Genomic DNA, 20063 nt, shown 5'->3' with positions numbered 1-20063 from the left:
GCAGGTGTTCTTACCTGGTACTTCATTATGAGTTGTCTGACAACAGACAAACAAAATTCACCATACGGTGGCCTGTTGCCAGTCTTTATTTGGTACATATTATATGCATTGAGCACTGAAATGTCCATGAGATGGAAGAAAAGTTTCATGTACCACTTGTAACTCTTACGAACACAGTCAACAAAACCAATCTGCATGTCACACTTGTCAACCAGGCGCATGTTTTGTGTATAATCAATCACTGTCACTGGTTTTCGAATACGTTCATTAGTCACTCGATCAACTTTACCACTGTCTTGCATTTCATTACGGTGAATGGTTGTCAACAATTTGACATCTCGTTTGTCATGCCACCGTAATGTCATGATGTCATTGGCAGTAAACACCTGCACGTCATCACCACGAGCACCTGCGTTGAGCCTGGGCATATGTTTACGATTAGATGTGCCACACACATCTGTCTTGTTCACTCGCATGAAATCACTGAGTAATGGGCTTGTGTACCAGTTATCGGTATATAATGTATGCCCCTTACCAAGATAAGGTGCCATCATGTTTCTCACTACGTCACCTGAGATACCCAATAACATCTTGGTATCTTTCAATGTTTTACTTCCTGTGTATACAACAATATCCAACACCAGGCCACTGTCACAGTCACAGAGTACAAACAGTTTTATACCAAAGCGTTTCCTCTTACTCGGTATATACTGCTTGAATGACAGTCTACCTTTGAACAAAATCAAAGACTCGTCAATTACAACATTCTTGAATGGATAAAAGTATATGCTGAACTTTTGTTTGAGATACATGAAAACATTTCTGATCTTGTATAACCTGTCACTTCTGTCAGGCCTGGTTTTGTCAGAGAAGTGCAACATACATAAGAGTAAGATAAACCTGTTCACTGGGATGATTTCACTGAAGACCGGGGTAGAAATTAGCCGATCTTTGGACCAGTATGCTTTTATATTATGCTTATAGACATGAGGCATAAGCATTATTGTTGCAAAAAGCAAATACATTTCTGCAACAGTCGTCTCTTTCCACCTGTGTAGTCTTGACTGTGGTGATATGATCGTATTTGCCATGGTGTACTCAAAATACTTATTACTTTCCCTGACAATAGTTTCCATCAATGGCTGGTCAAAGAATAATTCAAAGAATTCCAGTTCATTGGCCGTGGTTCCAAGGGGACAAGAAGGTAGAATTCCACTTTGAGAGTCATCAAAGTGGTGAGGCTTGGGAACAAAATTGGGATTTTGCTGCCAATCCCACATACGGTTTGCTGGTGGATACTGGACATCATAGGCTGGTTGTGCGGGTGGTTGTGGTTGTGGTGGGCTGGTGGCTGACGCTCCGCTTTGTCCTTGAACTGACAAGTCAGCAGCGTGAGTCCCAGCCTGGGCTGGTGAGTCACGCATGGCGGTGCCACTACCACCATCCACTGATGCCTGTGGTCTATCCATGCCAAGTGTAGCCACATCATCCTCACTATCACTATCTAAAACTGGTGTAGGGCCACGGGATGTACTCCGGGATGTACTCCGGGATGTAATCCGGGATGTACTCCATCCCCTGGGCACAGCATAGGGCACACTACCCGAGCGCATGCGGCGGCGAACATACCGACGCTTCACTGGTGAATATGATTCCTCACTATCACTACTCGAATGATCGTCAAGCACAATAAAATCACAATCCACGTCACTATCATCATTACTGAAGTCAGAGGCCTGGCCACGCGAAAATATTAGTTTTCTCTTGCGTTGAGACAACCGACCGTGAGTCACGAGTGCCCACACCAGAGGTAGAAGGTTGAGGATCGTCAGGGTTTTCTGCACTATTATCGATATCCTGGTCATTCCTTTCGGTCACTAACTGATCAAAGCCATAGAATTCGTCTTCATTTCCACTTCCATCAATGTCAGAACTATCAGATAGGAAGAGGAGAGTCCCAATTTTCCGGGGAGCGAGAGCTGACTTGCGATGAGGCATGGTGAACAAGGGTAACTGAGCCGGAGTTCCCACAATGCTATGCGGGTGCCTAGATTTTTTGTTTATGGCACACACCCACCATGCAGACCCGTTCTCTCACATGTAGGCCTATGAGCGCTTTGGCGCTAAATTTGACGGCGCAAGAATTTTGGCATGATCTACGATTTGGACACTCAACGTGAAGCCGTAGATCTACTGGACGGACCCTGAAAGGGTTAATTTTGATATTTAACCCTTTCAGGGTCCAGAGGCCAAATTTCAAAGTGCACACCAGTGTCCAAGAATTTTCAAAAAAATAATTTTGTTATTTTTTCTTAAGAAATAGTAGAGAATCTTTTTCTGAAGGTAATAAAACAAAAAGTATGAAATTTGATAGAGAATTGGCAAAATTATGCTCTAGCGAATTTTGATGTCAGTGATATTTATGCATCGGTGATTCTGCCGACTTTGACTCCCATTTTAGGCCAATTACCTTACTCCAGTCGATCAAATTTTTAGCTATTTCACTAGTATTACTTCTATTCTATCGATTGAGCACAAGAAATTGCCAATTCAACTGTTTCAACTACAAAATAAAGTGATTGGAAATTGGTAATTTGGCCAATTTAGTGCAAAGTTCAAAATATTCCAATTTCAAAATACTGTAGGGTCCAGAATAAACAATGCAGGCATTCCTGGCACTAAACTAACATTTCCTCTGTTCATTAGTTACATTTTCACGCTTTACAAATGAATTCCATTTTGATTTTTAATACACAATGAATTTTTATTCAAACCAAAAAATAGAAGATTTACTGTTATGCAACATTGTAATAATTGTATAAATAATATCAGCACATTTGTGAATGTATATAGATCCACCAGCTGGTGTGTATTAGACGTGTGAGGTCATTTGTTTACTCTTGAACATCAGCAAAAATTTAACATTAAAGCTAATTTGAGCTGTTTCAAGCCATTTTCAGTACTAAAACCTATCAAAATAATCTCTATTTCTGTAATATATCTTCCATTCTATCAAATGAGACCAAGAAATCGCAAATACAACTATAAAAAACATACGAAAAACACTACAAAGTTGCTGTTTTAATTGAAAATTACAGTCTCAGTTTTTTTCTCTCATTATGCACTATGTGCTGCAGGATTTGTTTTATGTGGTGCACACATACCACATAGATGTATTCTCTCATATCTAGGCCCAAATTTACCGCTCACAGCTTATCAGAGTGAGTAGAGCTCATGGCGTAGATCTACAGTTTGGACCCTCAACGTAAAGCCGTAGATCTACGGCACGGACCCAGAAAGGGTTAATCACAGACATGGTTTACTCCCAAATTATATAAACTGTTTTCTCTATATTAACCCTCAAGCTGTCCATCACATACTACAGTGCTCATTGTTAACCCTTCCACTGTCCAGACACCCAAGATTAATATTGCTCTCAGTGTCCACTTAAAAAAAAAATTTTGTTTTTTTCAAAATGGTAGAAAATCTTTTCCTGAGGATAACGACTCCAAAGAGTATGAAAATTGATGGAAAACTTATGGAATTAAACAGGCACAAATTTGGCAGTATGGGCACAATTTACACAATGGCAATTTTACTGACTTTGAGTCCTATTTTCAGCCAATTCCATGGCTTCACTTGACCAAATTCTTAGCTATTTCAATAATTTGCCTTCCGGGCTAACAATAAAAATATCACTCCTTCGACTACTTCAACTACCCTATAAAGTGCACAGAAGCCGGTAATTTTTGCCAATTTCCACAAAATAAAAAAAAATACCAATTTAAAAATAGTGTCTAATGTAGACATTCCTGGTACAAAAACATTTCCTTAGTTCATTAATCATGTCCCCAGTCCTCTTTTATATTACACCTGCCTTCCATTTTGAATTCTTAATAAAAAAAAAATAGAAGGTTTACTCAATTTATCAGATAATAAAATATAATTAGGAATGATTGATAATGGTTTATGGTGTCATAATAACTGAATCAGACCTACTAAAAACCCATAAAACAAACTAGATATAGGGGGTGCTTGCCAGTCTTCAGGAATATCAGCAAAAATCTAATATTTCCACTACTTTGAGCTCAATTTTAAGTTTGTTACTTTACATTTATAAAACTTACTAATATTCAGTATTTCATAAATGTATTACATAAACATTTTCCCCAATTCTTGTCACTGATACTGACACAATTTTACTTACTACAGTCATCTAAAAAACATTATTTTTATATGAAAGCCTTATGTCAAAAAGCAGAGAAAGGTTGAGATGACAGTTATTCAGAAAGGAGCAAGCTAGGTTAAACAAGAGGATCTATTAATCTGAAATGAATGAAAGATAAGAGTAGAGGACATCACAGGAAATGTTAGAGGGAAGGGGAGGTTGGGAGGTAGATGGCTCGAGAATCCAACTAGTACGTACTGTGAACATATTAGATTGGAGTGAGTAGAGACCAGTGATTATTGGTGAATTTGACTTTCATCATCCTACCTTGGTGGGAAATGGCTAATGTATTTAAAAAAAAAAAAGTTACAATACTAAGTACATACATAGTCTTTAATAAAAGCATATTTACCTTTGGAGCACTCCAGTTAAGTTTGGGAAAAACACTTCCTCCAAGTTTCTTGATGGCATCTTTAATCTTGGAATTATACTCCTCTAGCTTAGGACCCTTGAATCATAATAAATGTAATATAATAATAATAATAATAATAATAATAATAATAATAATAATAATAATAATAATAATAATAATAATAATAATAATTTCAGTGGCAGTGGCAGCAAACAAATATTGTACAGCACATTACAATATATAGTACACAGTTGTACAGTGGACCCCCGCATAACGATCACCTCCGAATGCGACCAATTATGTAAGTGTATTTATGTAAGTGCGTTTGTACGTGTATGTTTGCGGGTCTGAAATGGACTAATCTACTTCACAATATTCCTTATGGGAACAAATTCGGTCAGTACTGGCACCTGAACATACTTCTGGAGTGAAAAAATATCGTTAACCGGGGGTCCACTGTATTTGCTTGCATTTAACATTAATCAACCAAGGGGAAGCATGCAGTGCTATACCTATCAGATACTGATGAAAATGAGTTGTTGTATGTAAGCAAACATGTGATATAATTGGGGAGCCAGTCAATCAACTGTGGTTGCCACAACCCACTTATTTAAAAATACAGCATTGTATTTTGGTAGAAATAATTAGGTCATTAACCTGTATATAACTTGTTTTCTCTGTCACTAAGATAAAAACATGATATATGAAGGTAGGATGGAGGGTATTGTACCCTGTACAGTTTGAAAAATGACACTTTTGCACAATTTAACCCCTTAGCTGTTCAAATGTAGATCTACGTTCTTACCGCTAGCACTCCAAATGTACATAATCATTTTATTTTTCCTGCCTCCAGGTTTGGCACGATTGGCTTGAGATGCCTAGTCAGTATAGAATGAGTCTTACCACTCAGTGTGTGCAATATTAAAAAAAATCTGGGACCACTTAGTACTTTGTGGGAACGCCAGTTCAATTGAGTGCCAGCTAGAGCAAATAGCGTGGCAAACACCAGGGATTCATTGATGTCATGTCGTATTAACACTCCCCTTTTAAGAGGAAAGTGATGTTGACACTGAGTTTAGTGTCTTTGAGATGGATGTGACCACCAGTGGTCGAGAAAATTTCAAAAACCTTGATAATAACCATTGTGGAACATTTGTGCAACATCCTTTCAATTTTGATACCACTGGTAGTGTCATCCTGCCAGAATGTCCTATAACCTATGCCATAAGTAGAGAAACAATTCTGGAACATGTGTAATATGTGTTTGGCAGGTTGGCTGGCTGACTGGCCGGTGGCTGGGTGACTGACTGACTTTGGCTGTCTCTATCTCTGTCTATTTCTGTCTCAGTCTCACAGGCACACATTAATACAATTATACATAGTGTAAATTACCTAGGATAACCCCCCAAAAAAAATCCATACAAAGTGCTATATGTACTGTGTTTGTAGATACAAGGCATAATAAGCATGACTGGCGGGTAAATGCATTTTCACTTGGTCAGGAATCAGACTTGATGACTCTGCATCGTGTGTAATACCTGTTGGTTCATAAGGGTCTCTCTCTCCAAGACAGAAAGAGAGAGAAGCAGACAGACAGACAGATAAGCAGAAACAGATAGACAGAGCTAGACAGGCAGATACAGATAGATAGACAGGCAGATACAGATAGACAGACATGCTTATGTGCAACAGTGAAAACAAATACAGTGGAACCTCATTTTTCAGCCACTGCGTTTATTGGCCAATTCATATTTAGGCTGTTTTTTCGGCAGAAATTTTGCTCCGTATTTTGGCCGTTGCCTCATATATCGGCTGCATTAGACACATTAGCCTGCCTCTCCCACCGGGACGCCACGCTTTGGTGAGTCAGTCTCCCTTTGTCGATGAGTGAGGATATACTCCCCACATTCTTCCGAACGTTTCCTTAACCCTTCGACTGTTTCGGCCATGTATATACATATTGTGTATATACACGTATATACAGAGCACCCTGGTACCAGTGATGATGTTAGTGAATTTAAGGCCAGCAGAGGCTGGTATGAGAGATTTAAAAAGTGTAGTGGCACACACAGTGTTGTAAGGCATGGGGAGGCTGCAAGTTCTGACAAATGTGCAGCTGAAAAATTTGTGCAGGAATTCCAGGGGTATGTACAGACTGAAGAATTCCAACCCCAACAAGTGTTCAATTGTGATGAAACAGGCCTCTTTTGGAAGAAAATGCCAAAGAGGACCTACATCACAGAGGAGGAAAAGGCACTGCCAGGACACAAGAGTATGAAAGGCTAACTCTTTTGTTCTGTGCTAATGCTAATGGGGATTTCAAGGTGAAGCCTTTACTAGTGTATCACTCTGAAAATCCCAGTGTGTTAAAAAAAAAACAATGTCATCACGAGTAAATTGTGTGTGATGTGGAAAGCTAATCATAAGGCATGGGTCACGAGGCAACTTTTCATTGACTGGGTCCATGAAGTGTTTGACTCAAGTGTGAAAAAATACCTAGTGGAAAATAAATTGCCACTCAAGTGCCTCCTGGTAATGGACAATGCTCCTGCTCATCCTCCAAACTTGGTAGACCTATTGTCTAGGGATTTCCATTTTATAACTGAAGTTCTTGCCTCATAACACCACTCCTCTCATCCAGCCCATGGACCAGCAGGTCATTTCTAACTTCAAACAACTCTACACAAAAGCAGTGTTTCAAAAGTGCTTTGAAGTGACCTCAGACACTGAATTGACCCTAAGAGAGTTGTGGAGAAATCAGTTCAATATCCTCCACTGCATAAGCCTTATAGGTAAGGCTCGGCAGGGAGTGACTTCCAGGACTTTGAACTCTTCTTGGGGACAATTGTAACCAGACTGTGTCCTCAAGAAGGATATTGAAGGGTTTGAGGCTAACCATGACCTTGTCATGACCTTGACCTTGACCATGACCTTGCCATGGTTAGCAAATTTCCAAGAAAGTCTCGAAAACAGTATGCATCCTTTCAAAGATATGGTACTATGTACCACTATCAGCTCTCCTCTCTCTGTACCACTCACTCATTTACCCTTACCTTACCTATGTAATTTGTGCATAGGCCTCAACCTTTAATAATCCAACAAAAAACAGTAGTCCAATTGATTTCTAAATCCAGCACTAGACAGCATACTCCACCGCTATTCAAGAGTCTCAACTTGCTTAATATACAAGACATCCACACATATTATTGTGCCTACTACATGCATAGAACACTGCACTCAAATATAAAACTCCTCTCGAAATCCTCCTTGGCAACTATAACAGAACACACAACCATAATACAAGAAACAAATCACTCTTCCATACTCCTCGAGCCCATCTCTCCCTATGCAAAAATGCTATGCACATAAAGGGGCCTAAGATCTGGAATTCTTTGCCAGAGAACACTAAAAGATTCCTGCCTGCAAATCAATTTAACCCTCTGAGGGTCTGTGCCGTAGATCTATGGCTTTACGTTGAGGGTCCAAACTGTAGATCTAGGTCATGAGCTCAGCTCACTTTGATAAGCTGTGGGCAGTAAATTTTGGCCTAGATTTGAGAGAATACATCTATGTGGTATGTGTGTACCACATAAAACAAATCCTGCAGCACATAGTGCACAATGAGTGAAAAAAACGAGACCGTAATTTTCGATTAAAACAGCGACTTCGCAGTGTTTTTTCGTATGTTTTTTATAGTTGTATTTGCGATTTCTTGGTCTCATTTGATAGAATGGAAGATATATTACAGAAATAGAGATGATTTTGATTGGTTTTAGTACTGGAAATGGCTTGAAACTGAGCTCAAATTAGCGGAAATGTTAAATTTTTGCCAATGTTCAAGAGTAAACAAATGGCCTCACACGTCTAATACATGCCTGCTGGTGGGTCTAATATACGTTCACAAATGTGCTGATATTATTTATGCAATTATTATAATATTGCATAACAGTAAATCTTCTATTTTTTGGTTTGAATAAATATTCATTATGTGAATAAAAAATCAAAATGGAATTCATTAGTAAAGCCTGAAAACATGACTAATGAACAGAGGAAATGTTAGTTTAGTGCCAGGAATGCCTGCATTGTTTATTCTGGACCCTATTTTGAAATTGGAGTATTTTGAACTTTGCATTAAATTGGCCAAATTACCAATTTCCGATCACTTTATTTTGTAGTTGAAACAGTTGACTTGGCAAATTCTTGTGCTCAATCAATAGAATAGAAGTAATACTAGTGAAATAGCTAAGAGTTTGGTCGACTGGAATAATGTAATTGGCCTAAAATGGGAGTCAAAGACGGCAAAATCGCCGATGCATAAATATTGCTGACACATCAAAATTTGCGAGAGCACAATTTCGTCAATTTTCCATCAAATTTCGTACTTTTTGTTTTATTACCTTCAGAAAAAGATTCTCTACCATTTCATAAAAAAAATAACAAAATTATTTTTTTTAAATTCTTGGACACTGGTGCACACTTTGATATTTGGCCTCTGGACCCTGAAAGGGTTAAGGCTCAGCTTAGAAACCACCTACTCACCCAAAATTAACCAGACAAACCATACTCAATATCTACCAGTTACTCAAAGGCTATACAAAAAACTTCTATATAAGTCGACTCAACTTCAACTTAATTCACTTTCACTACTATATATTGAGCTAAGGATTACTCGACCATAAATTCATTACATCTAAATTAGATGCTTAAATTTCTTTGCATTAAATATTACTAAACTGTAATAATTATTGATTCCATTTAACTCTTAAACTGTCCAAACGTAGATCCACATTCACTCGCTCTGAATATTTTAGAAAAAACATCTTTTTTTTTGTTTGTTTAAAATGAAGAGCGCATTTTTCCTGGCATCCCCGAATTTTATCATACTGAGCACACTGAGTGCACACACCCATTCTTTCATGTCTAGGCAACTCAGGTCTATCGTGCCAAGGTTGAAAGCACGTAAAATAAAACGTGGATCTACGTTCGGAGCTCTATGCATGTGAACGTAGATCTGTGTTTGGACAGTTTAAGGGTTAATTGTTCTAAATGATACTAAATTGTAATAATCTCAAATTGTAAATTTTTTTTTAAATTGTTCCACTGTAATAAACCCATATTGTAAATTAATTCCACTGTGCCATTACTGTAATAATGTCAGTTTTATAGGCTAATTTTAAACTGTAATTACTGTATCCACTGTAACACATCAATGTTCATATAATTATTTGTTATTGGCTGTTATTGTATATTGTTTTTAAGCTGTTCCATTGAAATATTTCCATACTATAAATTAACCCAATCTGTACTGCTATAGTGGTACCCCAAGTTTCATACAGCTCCCAACTCAAACAATTATGTAAGTTTATTATTGTAAGTGCTTTTGTAAGTATATTTTTGGGGGTCTGAAACGGACTAATCTAATTTACATTATTCCTTATGGGAACAAATTTGTTTGGTAACAGCACTTGAATAGCCTTCTGGAACAAATTATGGCCGAAACTTGGGTACCACTGTATTTGTAATCATGTAAGTTTTATGAGATAAATTTAAAACTGTAATTAATGTACTCACTGTAACTCATCAACAACCAAATAATAACCTGTTATTGCCTTCCTAATCTTAACTTAATATTAATTTTGCCTGAAATGCTCTGCATACAAAGGGGCTTTTGGCATGTACACCCAATTATTATATTCTTTTGTACAACTATGTATCATGTCCAAATAAAATTTATTATTATTATTATTATTACTATTTTTATTATTATTAATGATGAGTGAGACTTCAGTAGAATTAGTTGGAGCTAGATATAGAGTACAGTGGACCCCCGCTTTACGATCACCTCCCAATGCGACCAATTATGTAAGTGTATTTATGTAAGTGCATTTGTACGTGTATGTTTGGGGGTCTGAAATGGACTAATCTAATTCACAATATTCCTTATGGGAACAAACTCGTTCAGTACTGGCACCTGAACATACTTCTGGAATGAAATAATATCGCAAACCGGGGGTCCACTGTATTTGGGTAGTTGCCAGTGAGGCAGTCTTTCGGTAGGGTATTTGAGCTAGGAATTTTGCTTGCTAGCTTCAATCCTACAGTAGAGAAGAAAACATTAAATCTGCTAGCCATGTCTACAGTCTGTATACTGGCCCCAAAGTGCAAAAGTAGTGATGCGGGCAGTTCTTCAAAGCCTAAGTGTGAAATGCTTCCCATCAGTGAAAAAGTACTAAATGTAGACTTATTTTGCATACTTTATCAACTAAACTTTATCATAGGAATGAATGTAAACAAAAAATGACTCATACAGGGTTCGCTACTATCCATGGTTTCGTGTGAATATTAAAATGGTGTAAAATACAGACAGGTTGTTAGGTAAGACACATATGCAACAGTTAGGTATCTTTATTTCGAAACGTTTTGCCTACACAGTAGGCTTTTTCAGTCGAGTACAGAAAAGTTGATAGAAGCAGAAGAGATGTGAAGATAATGTAATCAGTCCATCACCCTTGAAGTTTTGAGGTGGTCAGTCCCTCAGTTTTGCCTACTGTGTAGACGAAACTTTTCGAAATAAAGATACCTAACTGTTGAATATGTGTCTTACCTAACATGGTTTCGTGTATCCTTGGTAGGTCTTGGAACGCATCACCCATGGATATAGGGGGACTACAGTATGTATGTATTTATATTTTAATCTGATTCTGTGATTTTAAGTTAACTGGGATTAAGTAGTTTCAAACTGGCTCTATGATTTTAAGCTATGGAAACATAAGAGATGGTGAAGAAACAGGAAGTAGTTGGATGAGTTGGTTTTGTTTGGTATATCTGGAATATACCTGGAGGGTGTTCTGGGGTTACAATGCCCCCATGGCCCAGTCTATGACCAAGCCCAGCAGTAGATCAGAGCCTGATCAACCAGGATGTTACTGCTGGCCACATGCAAACCAACATACAAATCACAGACCAACTGGTCAGGAACTGACTTTTGGTGCCTGTGCAGCTCCCTCTTGAAGATAGCCAGGGGTCTATTGGTAATCATCCCTTGTGTATGCTGGGAGGCAGTTTAACAGTCTTGGTTCCTGACACTTATTGTGTTGTCTCTTAGCGTACTCATGGCGGCCCTGCTTTTCACTGGGGGATATTGCACCACCTGGTAAGTCTTTTACTTTTGTAGAAAGTGATTTCCGTGTGCAGATTTGGGTCTAGTCCCTCTACTGCATAGTGTTATCTGCAGTTAGGGAGATGAGGTGATTTTTAATTAAAACTTTAAATTGATTGTCAAAAAGGGGGGACCTTTCGCTGATTCAAGCAATGGATTCCAGATCTTGGGGTCTTTTATCTACATTGCATTTTTGCATAGGGTGAGGTGGACATGGGATATGTCGAAGAGAGGTCTGTGCCTTGTGCTGTGCCTGTGTGTACCGCTGCAGCTATTAAGGCAAAGTTTGATGGGAGGGTTGATGTTGGAGTTTAACCCTTTGACTGTTTCGGTCGTATATATACGTCTTACGAGCCACCGTGTTTGACATATTAAAACGCATAAATTCTAGCAGGTTCAAATTAAGCAGGAGAAAGCTGGTAGGCCCACATGTGAGAGAATGGGTCTCCATGGTCAGTGTGCACCATATAAAAAAAAATCGGGGAGCCAGTGGTGCATTGTGGGAATGCCATTTCAGTAGTCCTTGTTCAGTATGACTAGCAGTAAGAAATATGTGACTCCCCGACAAAGCTGGGACTCTACTCTTCCCTAGTGATGCTCAAACACAGATGGAAGTGTCAGTGATGATCAATTTCATGGTTTTGAGGAGTTTTTGACCAAAAGCAATGCCCCGGATACCAGAAGAATGAAGGAGAATGAAGAATGAAGGAGAAGGAAGAATGAAGGAGAAGGAAGAATGAAGGAGAAAGAGGGAGAAAGATAATTAGATAGGATGGAAGGGAAGGGAGCATCCAACCCCATTGTTTTGACAGGCAGTAGGGGGAGTGAGTATGAGACAATATGTCATTTTGACAGCTGCTGACCCTGACTCAAAACAATTAGAAGCAAAGAATGAAGGAGAATGAAGAATGAAGGAGAATGAAGAATGAAGGAGAATGAAGAATGAAGGGGAATGAAGAATGAAGGAGAATTAAGAACGAAGAAGAATGAAGGAGAATGAAGAAGGAAGAATGAAGAAGGAAGAATGAAGAAGAAGGAAGAATGAAGGAGAAGGAAGAATGAAGGAGAAGGAAGAATGAAGGAGAAGGAAGAATGAAGGAGAAGGAAGAATGAAGGAGAAGGAAGAATGAAGGAGAAAGAGAGAGAATGAAGGAGAAGGAAGAATGAAGGAGAAAGAGAGAGAATGAGGGAGAAAGATAATTAGATAGGATGGAGGGAAAGGGAGCATCGACCCCACTGTTTTGACAGGCAGTAGGGGGAGTGAGTATGAGACAATATGTCATTTTGACAGCTGCCAACCCTGACTCAAAACAATTAGAAGCAAAGAATGAAGAAGAATGAAGAATGAAGGAGAATGGAGAATAAAGGAGAATGAAGGAGAATGAAGAATGAAGGAGAATGAAGAATGAAGGAGAAGGAAGAATGAAGGAGAAAGAGAGAGAATGAGGGAGAAAGATAATTAGATAGGATGGAGGGGAAGCCAGCATCCAACCCCATTGTTTTGACAGGCGGTAGGGTGAGTGAGTAATGAGACAATATGTCATTTTGACAGCTGACTCAAAACAATTAGAAGCCACACACTCACAAGACAGGTTTGCTGAATGAAGATAATAGCAATTATATGAAAGTATCCAGTGACTACATATGTGTATATATATTATAGAAACCAGAAGGAAGGAAGTAGGGAAGGAAGGAAGGATGAGATAAAAGGAAGGAAGGAAGGAAGGTAGGAAAGGAATGCAGGGAGGAAGGAAGGTAGGAAAGGAATGCAGGGAGGAAGGAAGGTAGGAAAGGAATGCAGGAAGGTAGGAAGGAATGATGACACACGACCATTTACCTAGGATAACTACGTAACACAACTGCCTGCTAATGCCCACAAAAATGCAGACACACTCGTTTTATGTGTAAGGAGTGTAAAACATTAATGTGTGTGAAACCATGTTTCAAAGAGTTCCACAAGCTGCAGAACTTCTAGGAACATGTCCACTGACTGCACATTTGTATATATATTATAAAACAATAGTAATAAAAAATGTTTTGTATTGTTTGTTTGTATAAACAAGTTTTGTAAACAATATATTGATAATTATGTTTGTGCACTTATTGTGTTGTATACGAGTGTATATATGTACATTGCACCTTACTTTGGACTCACAGGCCACATAAGTTATGTGAAAAAATAAAATAGTGAAAAAAAAAACAAGAAACCTTCGAATACAAGTAAACCAAAGTTTACCGGGTGAGCGGCAGTCGCCGCTGTTGCCATACATGGCTCATTCTCTACCAACTTCACACCTCTATATCTCAATAAGTACTGATGGCAAAAAAAAAATTTTTTTTGGACTAAAACAATCAGAAAAATAATCTTAACATTTTCATAAGAAAAAATAATTCTTTTTTTCGAATATTTCTCGACACCAGGAGACACTTCAGGATTGGGGCTTGAGACAGTCAAAGGGTTAATGTTCTATATATAATAAGCACAGTAATATGAGTGCATATTTTTGCACATTAAGTACATTTAAACTCTTGAAGAGTGGGGAGGGGGGATATTTTTAAAAGCACGCTCACAGATATAGCTTGCGAGCACTGTACAGTATTTCCTGTCATCTGCTTCTCTCTTATCAATAATAATAAATCTTTCCATCTCTATGATAATTTCTCTTCCTTTTTTCATTATCTTAGTTTTGTCAGCCACATTAATATTCTTCATAATTTCTTTTTTGCTGGATAATAGTAAAGTCGGATGATTTCTGAAACCCATACTTACACACCAATGCACTAATTCTAACTGCAACATGTTTTTTCACAATTTCTTGCATGATCTTCAGAAAAACTGCCTGTTTACTGTGCACTTTAGAGTCCATGATGACTTGGTAAAAGATGGCATAATTAATCCCTTGTCTGTCGCAGCCCCAAATCCTGAGGTGTCTCCTAGTGTTGCAAAATTTAAAAAAAAAAAATTTTTTTTTCTTATGAAATGATAAGAGAATCTTTTCCCGATTGTAATGACACCAAAAGAACGAAATTTGATGGAAAACTGATGGAATTACGCTCTTGTGAAGTTAGCGACCTCGGCGATATTTACGAATCGACAATTTCACCCTTTTTGAGCCCTGTTTTCGGCTAATTTCATTTTTCCAGTCGACCAAACTCATAGCTATTTCTTTAGAACTCCATTTTTTTCTATTGACTGAGTACAAGAAACTGCCCATTTACCAATTTCAACCACCCAATAACGTGGTCAGAAATTTGCAATTTGGCCAATTTCACAAAAATTAAAAAATATGACAATTTCAAAATAGGGTCCAGAATGAACAATGCAGACATTCCTGGCTCTAAAATAACATTTTCTTTGTCCATCAGTCATGTTTCCAGGCTCTTCTGATATTACTCTTGCTTTTTATTTTGAATTTTTATTCAAACAAAAAATAGAAGATTTACTGTTATGCAGACTACTGCAATATTGTAATAATTGTATAAATAATGTCAACTCATTCATGACTGCATATAAGAATGGCTACTTGGACATTTATTGGAAAATGACATCATTTGTTTAATTTTGAACATCAGCAAAAATCAAGCATTTCCCATATTTTGAACTCCATTTCAAGGTTCTTTCCATAGTAAAAGCAATCAAAATCACCTCTATTTCTATAATACGTTTCCCATTCTATCAAATGAGACCAAGAAAACGAAAATACAACCACTAATACTATACGAAAATAGACCACAAATTCGGCATTTTAATTAAAAAAAAAACGGTCAGATTTTTTCTCATTATGTACTGCATGCTGCAGGATTTTTTTTTATATGGTGCACAATGACCACACAGACCCATTCTCTCACATGTAGGCCTACCAGCTTTCTCCTGCTTGATCTGAAGCCGCTAGAATTTATGAGTATATATACGACAAAAACGGTGGCTCGTAAGACGTATATATATATATACAGTACCACCAAAACAGTCAAAGGGTTAAATCACAGATGCAGCAATAAAGGGGTAAATAATTCAGAGTTGGTGCACAAAACACACGTGACAGCTTTAAACTGAAGGGAAAACAATAAAGTACAGTGGAACCTCAAAAATCGAACTGCTCCCAACACAACCAATTATGTAAGTGTATTTTTGTAAGTGCTTTTATAAGTGCATTTTTGAGGGTCTGAAATGGACTAATCTAATTTACATTATCCCTCATGGGAATAAATTCATTCGGTAAAGGCACTCGAACAGCCTTCTGGACCAAAGAAAGTTCGATATTTGAGGTTCCACTGTATAACATAAACGCTGTTACTGGCTGAGATGCTACCCCACGGAAATTCATTCCAAAAACTGACTGGTTGCTAAGATACCCCACACACACCCCCACTGATGTTCCTATTGGCTCAGATGCTGCCCAAGATGCCCAAGATGATTGGCTAAGGCCCACCCATGCACACCAACCATTTCTGTATGCATATTGTGTCTCAAACTTTCCATCACAACTCAAAATTAAATTCCTTTATGAGGGTAAATCATAACTCAAAATTATCGTAACTCAAAGCCATTGTAACTCATGGAATCATTGTATTGCATATTTGGCAAGTCTTGCAGCGTTGCATATCGTAGCATTTCAACTTTTAAAATCTGTATATATTTAGGCTGATATATGTTTTACTGTACAAGACAACTGTCAAAACTGCTTTTCAATGACTTTTTATTCACTATATAAGTGATACCAATTATTCACTATATAAGTGATACCAATTATTCACTATATAAGTGATACCAATTTTTATAAAAAGCAATTATGTACTAACTTGCACAACACAACCTGATGTCTCACAGTGATCCCAATCATCCCCTTCCTCGTCCTCTTCCTCTTTGTTCTTCTTATAGGTTGGTTCAGGCTGTGAACCTTCAGGGAGTACTAATGTACCATTATCTTGCATATAGGCCAGAACCTCTGGTGTGAGTGGTACAACAATGCTGGTAAATAAAAGAATAATGGTGTATTACCTAACCTTTTAACATGCATTAATGCTAATAAACAACAACAATAATAATAATAATAATTATTTTTATTATTTTATTATCACACTGGCCGATTCCTACCAAGGCAGGGTGGCCCGAAAAAGAAAAACTTTCACCATCATTCACTCCATCACTGTCTTGCCAGAAGGGTGCTTTACACTACAGTTTTTAAACTGCAACATTAACACCCCTCCTTCAGAGTGCAGGCACTGTACTTCCCATCTCCAGGACTCAAGTCCGGCCTGCCGGTTTCCCTGAATCCCTTCATAAATGTTACTTTGCTCACACTCCAACAGCACGTCAAGTATTAAAAACCATTTGTCTCCATTCACTCCTATCAAACACGCTCACGCATGCCTGCTGGAAGTCCAAGCCCCTCGCACACAAAACCACCTTTACCCCCTCCCTCCAACCCTTCCTAGGCCGACCCCTACCCCGCCTTCCTTCCACTACAGACTGATACACTCTTGAAGTCATTCTGTTTCGCTCCATTCTCTCTACATGTCCGAACCACCTCAACAACCCTTCCTCAGCCCTCTGGACAACAGTTTTGGTAATCCCGCACCTCCTCCTAACTTCCAAACTACAAATTCTCTGCATTATATTCACACCACACATTGCTCTCAGACATGACATCTCCACTGCCTCCAGCCTTCTCCTCACTGCAACATTCATCACCCACGCTTCACACCCATATAAGAGCGTTGGTAAAACTATACTCTCATACATTCCCCTCTTTGCCTCCAAGGACAAAGTTCTTTGTCTCCACAGACTCCTAAGTGCACCACTCACTCTTTTTCCCTCATCAATTCTATGATTCACCTCATCTTTCATAGACCCATCCGCTGACACGTCCACTCCCAAATATCTGAATATGTTCACAGATATTTGGGAGTGGACGTGTCAGCGGATGGGTCTATGAAAGATGAGGTGAATCATAGAATTGATGAGGGAAAAAGAGTGAGTGGTGCACTTAGGAGTCTGTGGAGACAAAGAACTTTGTCCTTGGAGGCAAAGAGGGGAATGTATGAGAGTATAGTTTTACCAACGCTCTTATATGGGTGTGAAGCGTGGGTGATGAATGTTGCAGCGAGGAGAAGGCTGGAGGCCTACAAGTACATGTACAAGGTATACAGGCCTAGATAACATCAATGACATACTACTGCATAGAAAGCCCCTTGTTATGCAGAGCATTTCAGGCAAATTAGGTCAATTTTGTCCCAGGATGTGACCCACACCAGTCAACTAAAACCCAGGTACCCATTTTACTGATGGGTGAATACTAGGCACCAGGTAGTATCTTACAGAAATATGTCCAAATGTTTTCAGGCATACTGGGGATCAACCTCCGGACCATAGTGTGTGAGATGAGTGCGTTAGCGATCACAAATTATCATATATAGTAACATGTGTAAATTACCTAGGATAAATCAAAAAAGTCAGACAAAGTGACTAATTTCCATTAATAGAGATTCTATTTCATCCATGTTATTGCACAATGGATATTCCCATTAATGTTAAAATCTAAATAACAATAATTCATGTTCAAAACTAAAACCATGCAAGTTGTTTATCCCAAGATGTGATGTAGGCTTGATCCTGTCTGCTGTGTGAGAGACAGATGCACTTCCTATTGTACTAAAGCTAACAGATATAAAACTAGGGTTAATGTTGTACGTATATACAGTAGGGCCCCACTTTACAGAGTTCCGCTAATACTGACATTTCAAATTATGACCAAAACTCGCTATAGGGCTCCAACACCTGTCTTTCTAATACAGCCACTGCACCCCACCTGGTTTGTTTACATTCTCCATGTGCTCCGTGAGCATCATGTCTCTCCATTATGTCTGGAAACTTTCCAAAATTTCAAGTGTTTTAAGGTTATTTCATCTTTATATATACTCTGATAATTATACTTATGTATACCTGTACCTAAACAAACTTACACACTGTTCTGGCATGCAGGTACACATTAAAATCACTAAGTGTGTCTTATTAGTTTTGATGCCATATTACTACTAATAATAATATACACTAATAATCACTCTAGTTCAACAGCAAAGAAATTGTGTACACAATAATATTACTAGGGGTAACTGTAGAAAATTATTCCTTTTGTATGCCTTCACTCAAAGTGTCATTTCATCTAAAAATGGTGTTACATGAGAATGGGAGTGTTGCTCTTTATTTATTCTACTGTACCAACATGGAGACAGCTTGTACATAATGTAAAGTGCTTGTATTATGGTATAATACAAACATGAAAGTCAGGAACGTAGGAAGTCAGGTGTGGGGAGGTATGGTAGCCAGCCAGGCCACCCCACCTCATCCACTCATAATAAACTAAGACATTTAAAGCATCCCAGAGCGATAAAATGCATGTACAGTTCACTCATTACTTACCTTAAAATATTTGTAGTCTTAATGTAGGGTGAGAGGCGAGTAATTGAGATAAAATGAATAAATGGAGGGAGGGGGGAGGGGGGGAGGGGGGGAGGGAGGGAGATATATATATATATATATATATATATATATATATATATATATAAATATATATATATATATATATATATATATATATATATATATATATATATATAGAGAGAGAGAGAGAGAGAGAGAGAGAGAGAGAGAGAGAGAGAGAGAGAGAGAGAGAGAGAGAGAGAGAGAGAGAGAGAGAGAGAGAGAGAGAGAGAGAGGAACAGAGAGATATATATAGAGAGAGAGATATATAGAGAGAGAGATATAGATTTACCTGGAGAGAGTTCCGGGGGTCAACGCCCCCGCGGCCCGGTCTGTGACCAGGCCTCATAATGGCTCAGGGCCTGATCAATCTGGCTTTTACTGCTGGCTGCACGCAGTCCAACGTACGAGCTACAGCCAGACTTTAGGTGCTTGTCCAGTGCCTGCATGAAGACTGCCTTTATGTATGCTGGGAGGCAGTTGAACAGTCTTGGGCCGCTGACACTTACTGTGTTGTCTCTTAGCGTGCTAGTGACACCCTGCTTTTCACTGGGGGGATGTTGCATTGTCTGCCGAGTCTTTTGCTTTCGTTGTGAGTGATTTTCGTGTGCAAGTTCGGTACTAGTCCCTCTAGGATTTTCCAGGTGTATATAATCATGTATCTCTCCCGCCTGCGTTCCAGGGAATACAGGTTCAGGAACCTCAAGCGCTCCCAGTAATTGAGGTGTTTTATCTCCGTTATGCGTGCCGTGAAGGTTCTCTGTACATTTTCTAGGTCAGCAATTTCACCTGCCTTGAAAGGTGCTGTTACTGTGCAGCAATATTCCAGCTTAGAACAAGCGAC

General features: G+C 38.5%; 1 protein-coding gene across 1 annotated transcript in view; it reads right to left on the bottom strand.

Annotated features, from left to right (window-relative positions):
- Positions 1–20063, bottom strand: part of LOC128696029 (translation initiation factor eIF2 assembly protein) — a gene marked incomplete at its 3' end in the record, with an annotated part of 122687 nt that overhangs the window by 65381 nt on the left and 37243 nt on the right. Inside the window, 2 exon segments of the mRNA XM_070094850.1 lie at positions 4581–4676; positions 16540–16708. Coding sequence (XP_069950951.1) covers positions 4581–4676; positions 16540–16708 — 265 coding nt within the window.

This window comes from Cherax quadricarinatus, chromosome 48, assembly GCF_038502225.1.
Source record: "Cherax quadricarinatus isolate ZL_2023a chromosome 48, ASM3850222v1, whole genome shotgun sequence".
NCBI lineage: Eukaryota > Metazoa > Arthropoda > Malacostraca > Decapoda > Parastacidae > Cherax > Cherax quadricarinatus.
The sequence above is the reverse complement of the archived record's forward strand: the minus strand, read 5'-3'. Positions and strand labels throughout refer to the sequence as shown.